The 9,362-nt window shown below is 45.6% G+C and overlaps 1 protein-coding gene across 1 annotated transcript in view; it reads left to right on the forward strand.

Annotated features, from left to right (window-relative positions):
* Positions 1–8,939, forward strand: part of LOC133664316 (uncharacterized) — a 230,725-nt gene extending 221,786 nt beyond the window's left edge. The window contains exon 3 of the mRNA XM_062068821.1: positions 7,077–8,939. Coding sequence (XP_061924805.1) covers positions 7,368–8,939 — 1,572 coding nt within the window. The 5' untranslated portion in view covers positions 7,077–7,367. The remainder of the gene's footprint in view (positions 1–7,076) is intronic.
* Positions 8,940–9,362: the final 423 nt, after the last annotated feature.

Genomic DNA, 9,362 nt, shown 5'->3' on the forward strand with positions numbered 1-9,362 from the left:
TTCTGTCAAGCGATGCGTCGAGGAAGACGACAGAGGTTGTAGTGTGCAGTAAAAAGGGGATTAATTGATTAAACAAACGAAACAAAATGCTGGAACACAGCAAAAACACTTACGAGGAAATGTGGAGCGGACGGCGTCCACAAAGCACGGGCATACTCGAGCTCAGCATGGATAGTCGCCAGTGAATCGTGAATAATGTCCCGACAAACCCAGCTCAACTTAAATAGTTCTAATTGCAAACAGAAAACAGGTGAGGGGGGAAGAGTGCTCGAAGGCAGGCGTGAAGCTGCAGCAGGAAGTGGGAAAACAGGAAGTGGGAAAGCACTAAATAAGAGCGCAAGACAGGAACTAAAACTACACCCAGAAATATCACCAATAAACTCAATTTAAGGCACGGCGTGGTGTGACAACTTCAGCGAGTAAAGTAGAGATGACTTTAATAACAATACATCATCGTTATTATGGGCCTGCTGCAATGCAAGCAGCCCCATATTATTATTGCTCATACTTCAAACTTTATTATTCTTGTTCCGCACGCTTCTCATACACTTAATACGAGACGAACCGGCCAACGAACCCCCACATATGTTATACCGTCGGAAAGGGGCTGTTGGCGCCGATGGCGGTACTGTAAACTGGGACCATTTCGTGTTACCCTGGCAACGCTATTCATGAATAAACTAAAAAAATGGGCCAGTAGAATGTTAACGCACTTTTTTAATGGTTATTTACAGCAGAACGCACCAAAAAAGGCAAGATTACCTCCTCTTGTAGCTCAGCCATTCTTTCACGTAGCTCGGTGCTTAACGTCTCATTTTGCTCACACACTTGTGTACTTTAACCCTGGCTAAAAAGTTTTGACGTCCAATGGTACAGTTACACCTAAAACTCACGGATTCGGACACTCGGCACCACGGATTCGGACACTCGGCACCATCTAAAAAGTACGGTGGCTTCCGGAGACCTCCCGGCCAGAAGTTCATGGCACAAATAGCGGGCCCATCAAATTTTCTAATTCCATCCATCCACCTTCTTCCGCTTATCCGAAGTCGGGTCACGGGGGCAGCAGCCTAAGCAGGGAAGCCCAGACTTTCCTCTCCATACCCACTTCGTCCAGCTCTTCCCGGGGGATCCCGAGGCGTTCCCGGGCCAGCCGTAAGACATAGTCTTCCCAACGTGTCCTGGGTTTTCCCTGTGGCCTCCTACCAGTCGGACATGCCCTAAACCCCTCCCTAGGGAGGCGTTCGGGTGGCATCCTGACCAGATGCCCGAACCACCTCATCTGGCTCCTCTCCATGTGGAGCAGCAGCGGCTTTACTTTGAGCTCCTCCCGGATGGCAGAGCTTCTCACCCTATCTCTAAGGGAGAGCCCCGCCACCCGGCGGAGGAAACTCATTTGTATCCGTTATCTAGTCCTTTCGGTCGTAACCCAAAGCTCATGACCATAGGTGAGGATGGGAGCGTAGACCGACCGGTAAATTGAGAGCTTTGCCTTCCAGTTCAGCATCTTCTTCACCACAACGGATCGATACAGCGTCCGCATTACTGAAGACGCCGCACCGATCCGCCTGTCTATCTCCCGATCCACTCTTCCCCCACCACAATTATATTATCATTAGTGCAATCTTCAGAGTTTAAACTTGCAGCAGCTACAAATTAACACACCCTTAAGTGGAATAATCACATCAGATGTTAGTTTTTTGTTCCACCTTTTACTTACAAACGAGCAACAGCTCCCTTACAAAAACCACCTGCCCCTCGGTCTGTTAACAAGGTGCCCGCGGCAATGATTGCCTGGCCATCAGAATCCCGGCTGATAAGGTCCTCTGAGAGGGAAAACCGCTCCGTCATTGAATTCACCCCCGCCCGATCCGCACCTCACGCTGCACATCGGAGATAACACGGCGCCAAAATGGGCTCACTGTGACATTTATATTCCGTCAAATATCTCCGACATCCCATGTCACTACCAAATGTATCCTTCGCCTCGTTTTTTTTTCCTGCAGATTTGTATGCAGAATTGCGTTGTGGAGGAGCGAGACTCCTGTCACTTCCGATGTCGCGAATGAGATTGGCCGATTGATTGAAGCGTCAGCGCTGAAAGGGCGAGGGACAAACTGACAGCAAGGTGACTGACACAGAGGAGAGGAAGTATGAGCATTCGGATGACGGGGTTCCGGGTCTCAATGTCGATGAAGGATTTTGCGGCATTATCTGATCACCTTCAGTCGGGTAATCTCTGGAAATCTTGCAAACGCTGGTCTTTCACACATTTTTTTTTTTTTTAGATGCAAATGTGTATTCTCAGCACTTTAAAAAAAAATTTACTCACAGTGGTAATGGTGCATTATGCACTAAGGCAGTGGTTCTCTAACTGGACCACCTCAGAAAAAAAAACTCAAAGTAGCACCATATTGATCAATATCAAAATACAGTAGCACAACTGGCTTAAGTACTCGTTAAAAAACAAGGCATTGGTTTTAATCAACAAGTATATTTGTGTTGATTACACGCAGCTTAAGAAAAATAGAACACTCTACCGCATTTTTCGGACTATAAGGCGCACTTAAAATTCTTTCATTTTCTCAAAAACTCGACAGTGCGCTTTGTAACCCGGTGCGCCTAATGTACGGAACAATTTTAGTTGCGCTTACCGACATGGAAGCAATTTTATTTGGTACATGTTGAAATGATAAGTGTGACCAGTAGATGGCAGTCACACATAAGAGATACGTGTAGACTGCAATATTTTTTTTTTATGTTTTATGGTTTTGCATGAACGACTGTTTAATTATCCTGCATTTTTTTGGGTGATTGAATATAGCTTAAGAAACAAATTATTTGTTTTGCACTTCAGCGCGGTTTGGTTGGTGTTCATCATAGCGTATTTTTTGGACTATAAGGCTCACTTGAAATATTTTAATTTTCTCAAAAACCGACAGTGCGCTTTATAACCTGGTACGGCATGATTCTGGTTGTGCTTACCGACCTCGAAGCAATTTTATTTGGTACATGGTGTAATGATAAATGTGAGCAGTAGATGGCAGTCACACATAAGAGATACGCGTAGACTGCAATATGACTCATGTAAACAACTCCAACATTTTATATGTTCCATTGAAAATATAGAACATTACACACGGCGCTCAATAATCAACAAAATGTTTTAGTACGACTTTGGTAAGCTGGGAAGCCGCACCAAGTATTATTATGGTGTGTGTATAAGGTAAGAAGTGAAGTGAATTGTGAAGTTAATTATATTTATATAGCGCTTTTTCTCTAGTGACTCAAAGCGCTTTACATAGTGAAACCCAATATCTAAGTTACATTTAAACCAGTGTGGGTGGCACTGGGAGCAGGTGGGTAAAGTGTCTTGCCCAAGGACACAACGGCAGTGACTAGGATGGCGGAAGCGGGGATCGAACCCGGAACCCTCAAGTTGCTGGCACGGCCACTCTACCAACCGAGCTATACCGCCCCAGACATATTATCTGGCGTATTGTTTTGCAATATTAAGCAAAAGCAACTTTTCTTACCTTCTGGTACCTGCTGATTTGTATTTGGGATCTGCATAAGTCCTGAAAATTTGCTCGCGTCCGCCTTTGTAGTCTGTACCGATAAGCTTCTTCTTGTTACGGGACATTCATCCTCCACTGTTGCCATTTCTAATATAAAGTAGTGTCAAGTTCTTACTTATATATGTCAGTAAACTCGCCATGAAAGCGCTAAAACATACCGGTGTAGTGAGTTGACATTATTCACCCAAGGAACTTTAGTTATTAGAGAGTTCCGGTCGGACGTTTTTTTCGCGGGAAACATTTCCGGCGTTGTTGTTGCACTAGTGAGCCACTTCTTCCACTCCCGTCCTTGCATGCTACACCGCTACAACAAAGATGACGGAGAAAAGACGCTGTCGAAGGTGAGCCACGTAAATAAAACCGCCCACAAAACGGCGCATCCTGAAGTGACTGTCACTAAGCAACTTGAAGATGATCTGTAAAACATCATCTATAGCTCGGTTGGTCGAGCGGCCGTGCCAGCAACTTGAGGGTTGCAGGTTCGATCCCCGCTTCCGCCATCCTAGTCACTGCTGTTGTGTCCTTGGGCAAGACACTTTACCCACCGCTCCCAGTGCCACCCACACTGGTTTAAATGTAACTTAGATATTGGGTTTCACTAAGTAAAGCGCTTTGAGTCGCTAGAGAAAAGCGCTATATAAATATAATTCACTTCACTTCATCTATGCAACATTTTGACCAAAGAACCACCATTACATGTTATGTAGACCACAAGGAAGTGTTACTTTAGTCAAGTGGTTCTTTGGCGTACCACTAGACCGGGGGCGGGCAAACTGGATACAGACTGCTGTGCTCTGTTGGTAAAAGAGGGCAAATAAGTAGTTCAGGGTGTCTGTGATTTTGGTCTGCCTGGCTCTGCTTTTGAAGCCAGTAAGGGTATTTCTCCCCTGCCACAAGCCTCCGGAGTTTTTGGTGTTAAAGTGTATCTCTAGCCGCTTCTTGTACTTGGGCTTTGCCCTTTTGATGCCCTTTCACAGGTTGAGCTGGACCGTCTTATAGGCTTTTTGGTTTCTAGGCATAAGTATTTAGCTTTCCGTTAAACCATGGCTTATGGTTGGTGTTTTCCACCACAATTGGCACCGTTTTCCCCTTACAGACATGGTCTCTTGGCAGAACTTGATGCATGAAAAGACAGCTGATGTCTGCCCTTCCAAAGTGACTACTCTGTCAAAACTCTACAGTCTGCGGCCTCAGAGCAGTCTTGGATAAATGAACGGGCTTCTTCCGACATCACAGGTTTTATTGATGGTGGTTCTTTACAACTGAGAGGTTTGTATGCTGGGGTCAGGATCGAGACAGGTGGTCTGAGACACCCATGTGCGGCAGCGTCTGAGATGATTCAGTAGACTTTGCACGGGTAGAATTCAAATTGGAGTGGCTAAAGTTGCCTGCTGCTATGACAATAGTGTCTGGCTATGAGGCTAAAAGCTGGCTGATGGCCTTCTTCATAGCTATTCTTGCATTAGCTTGGGGTAGAATGTAGACCGCTATTATAGCTATAGATGTGAACCTCTAAGGCATGTAGAACGGTCTTTCATTATGTATGAAGTATTCAATGTCTGGGGAGCAGTAATTGTCTTTGATAGAGGAGTTTGTACACCACACGTTGTTGATGTACTGTATATGCACAGCCCGCCTCCTCTGTTCTTACTACAATTGGCACTGAACAGTAATTAAGTAATACAGTAATTACATGTCTCTCCCTGCTCTTCCCATCACGTTTTCATGCAAACATTTCCCTGAATGCCCTTGGGTTTCCCACCGGTGTCTTGATGTCTCATTAATGAGTGTCTCCTTTTCCTTCGTTCAATCTGTGTGTCAGATCTTTGTTCTGTTTTGATTGTTTAACATCATGTCAACTTAGATTGAAGTTTCCGCCGAGTGTACGACTTCAGTCTCCTGGTTTGTAGTTTAGTTTACAAAATACACTTTTGATGTGGATCCAGTGAAGTACAGTAGAGTCAAGTTAAGGTTTGAACGGGAAAGGATACACTTGTGAAGAGAGACGAGAATAAACTAAGTAAACCCGGATATTTTCATGGCAAGGATAGTTGACAAACAACCAGATTATACAGCAGACTTGTCAGGGCCGAGACAGATCGTTTGAAAATACCTCTCTAGTGTGTTTGTTTTATCATTAAATAAGGAGAATGATCAATACCTGACATTTGGATTTGGCGTGGGAATTGTCTGTGGGGCTCACATTTCTAAGACAGACATTTTCAGAGCGACTGAAATGTCTTAAAGGACTTAAAGCCGCATATCCGATTTGGGGTAGAGATCTTGTCCCATTCGGAGGAGCTCAAGTACCTAGGAGTCTTGTTCACGAGTGATGGAGGAGTGGATCGTGCAATTGACAGGCGGATCGGTGCAACGTCTTCAGTAATACGGACGCTGTATCGATCCGTTGTGGTGAAGAAGGAGCTGAGCCGGAAGGCAAAGCTTTCAATTTACCGGTCGATCTACGTTCCCATCCTCATTTATGGTCGAGAGCTTTGGATTATGACTGAAAGGACAAGATCACGGGTACAAGCGGCCGGAATCAGTTTCCTCCGCAGGGGGGCGGGGCTCTCCCTTAGAGATGGGGTGAGAAGCTCTGTCGTCCGGGGGGAGCTCAAAGTAAAGCCGCTGCTCCTCCACATCAAGAGGAGACAGATGAAGTGGCTCGGGCATCTGGTCAGGATGCCACCTGAACGCCTCTCTAGGGAGGTGTTTCGGGCACGTCCGACCGGTAGGAGACCATGAATTGATGTACGTGGACCCCGACTTAAACAAGTTGAAAAACTTATTCGGGTGTTACCATTTGGTGGTCAATTGTACGTAATATGTACTGTACTGTGCAATCTACTAATACAAGTTTCAATCAATCAATCAAAACCCAGGGCACGTTGGGAAGACTGTGTCTCCCGGCTGACCTGGGAACGCCTGGGGATCCCTCGGGAGGTGCTGGACGAAGTGGCTGGGGAGAGGGAAGTCTGGGTTTCTCTGCTTAGGCTGCTGTCCCCGCGTCCCGACCTCGGATAAGCGGAAACAAATGGATGGATGGATGGATGGACTTAAAGCTCTATGACGGCAACAAAGACCTGTTCGTCCATAGATGGCTTGCATCTGTATTGACTGATCCAAGTACAATGTTAATCCAGCTAATTAATCGAGCGTGAAAGGGAAATTAGGACCATTTGGTATTGTCTCCACTGCAGTCAAACATCCTTGACAGGCATTTCTATTACATTTTTTTAATAGTCTTTGGCCATTTATAATTCTGTAGAATTGAGTGGGACCAAAACAATATGCGGGTCATTATGGTGACGTAAATGGATGTGTTCCGGGCATTGTCATGCCTTCGAGCTCGTGAAAATGCAATTGCTACTCCGTTAATAGATGCGTCCTCCCCTCCTGTATGTGGGTGTTCATACCTGTCTATGTAGCGCCACATCTAATTAACCTAGTGCAAGGATTCAAGTTTTTGACTTCATTATCTTTATCTTTTTCTTCCAGGCTATTCAACCTTCTTTGAAACGCTGAATGAGGATCGCCCTAGAGAAGAAGACAACGAACACAGCCGAAAGAAGCCTGGGGACATAGAAGAATATATTGAGTAGTGTGGGGAAACGGGAAGAAAGGAGTGACTGGCACTTGCCCTCTAGCTAAGTCATAGGTGCAGATTGAAAGAGTGACAGGTGGGTGATAAAACGGGGGAAAACTGCAGAGAGAATGAAGACTGACTGGAAACAAGGACTGCCTCACAGCAACTCTTGCTCCAATTAGGACATCTTCCCACAAGACAAGATGATTACAAGTAATCTTCTATTGGTTTCCATGTGCCTGTGGGAGGTGCTGTCAGGAGGAGTTTTTGCCAGCAAGGTTGTGTGGATGAGAGGAGTAGGTGGGTCGCACATGATGAAGATGGAGGAGAACAAAGCTACGGACCAATGGGAAGCAAGCAGGGACACAAATGTGATGCCAGTGGTGACTCTAAGAAATCTGATTAGTCACGCACTGCCAAGTGACACTGGATCGTACGCCAAAGAGCAGCCTAATCACGCCGCTCCGTCGGCCGCCATCAAAGAAAGGCAAGCTTTCAAGCCTAAGCATGAGGTCGATACTGTTAGCAAGAAAGAGGTCAGCCACCACAAGGAGTTAAGTCCGAATTCAAAGAAAGCTAAGAACACGACAAAGAATGTTGAGACTAAAACAGGCAAAACAATCATACTGCATCACAAGCTGGACTTGCATTCTAACAAAACCCGATTCAGATCAAGTTCAAGATCAAAAGGCAGACCTGATTTGAACATCTACGCAACAGGCATTCCTGGGAAAGTGATAAGCATTGAGTCAAACCGAAAACTGAACCTCAGCGGAAGTTCGGAAGTACTGAAAGTGCTGTCTAAAGAAAACCTGGTGAGGATAGTCAATTCCCAGATGCAGAATGTTCCCAGCTTGAACTTTCCAAGCAAGGGCAGCCGGAGCAGAAAGAGAGATTTGATTGACGTTAATCACGGACAGTTAGAGACTCTGAAAATATCGAGACAAGACATGTCTGTCACTGGCTCTGATAACCAGACTGCATTTCCATACAAAAGTACAGTCACCGCTCCCGAGCTTAATCAAGACCATAGTACTGACACAATTAATCCTATAGTGGAAGTCCCGAGTTTAAGTAACGGGCAGGAAGCTTTGGGATTACTAACCTCAGATGGCGGTGAAAACAAGAGAAAACGGGGTCTATTCAGGTCAACACCTCTTGACACAGTCAGTCTGAGCTCAGAAAAAGGAATAACAATCAACCCAACAGAATCAGCTCTCAAACTGACAAAACATTTCCCAGTGTATGTTCCCTCTGAAACAAATGGTGCCACTCCATCTGTGCTGACAATGCAGCCCCAAGGACTCAGACCTGGGAACAGAACGGCAGATTCCCGCAGAGACCCATTAACGGAGTCAGTTCACACTGCTCAAACAGAGCTCAGCACAGCTCACTACTCAGCAAATGAAGAGAAAAAGCTTGTCAACAGCACTCATATCCTAAGGCTCCATCCAGCTCCCGAATGGAACCATGATGCAAGAGGTGCTGAGACGCAGGTGGATGATCCAGAACATGGGAATAACTTGGTATTTGAAGAAGCAGAGTCGGAGGACCAGGCAGTTGATTCCGTGGAACCGAAGAGGTCTCGCTCTCGGAGCAGGAGAAGTTGGATATGGAACCAGTTCTTTGTCATCGAAGAATACGCCGGGCCTGAACCTGTCCTCATTGGCCGGGTAAGAATATGTTCTCATTTAATTGATCATAGGGTCTTATTAATAACACAGTTGAACTGCAAAGCCCTTACATGGAATTGTACCTCATGTGCCCGTAGGTAATCCTTTTATTCAAGACGTGGTTTGCAAACTCAACCCTACAGTTTTTTTATGCATTGATGTAAAGCCACAATAGGAATTGATTAACTATGCTCCGATGTAATGCGGTGCCTTCCAGGTAGCTGTAAAAACGTCAATGAATCAATGGTTTACTGAGGTGCAACAAAAGCCCGAGATTCCATTCGAGCAAGGGCCTGGTCATGATCACTACCAATCTGCTCCCACCTTTGGGGATTGACATATCCAGAGGAATTGATAGCCTTACTTTCCCCCTCCGCCATTGATCGTCACCCCGAGGCAGAACACGAGAGTGTTTCTTCATTTCCCTGAAAGTCAGACGTGTCCGTTCTAGTCCCTCATGGTCACAGGTGGAGCTAATGCTATTTCATTGAGACAGATTTACACTTGTTCAACAGGATTTATCAC

Source organism: Entelurus aequoreus, linkage group LG14 (assembly GCF_033978785.1).
Source record: "Entelurus aequoreus isolate RoL-2023_Sb linkage group LG14, RoL_Eaeq_v1.1, whole genome shotgun sequence".
NCBI lineage: Eukaryota > Metazoa > Chordata > Actinopteri > Syngnathiformes > Syngnathidae > Entelurus > Entelurus aequoreus.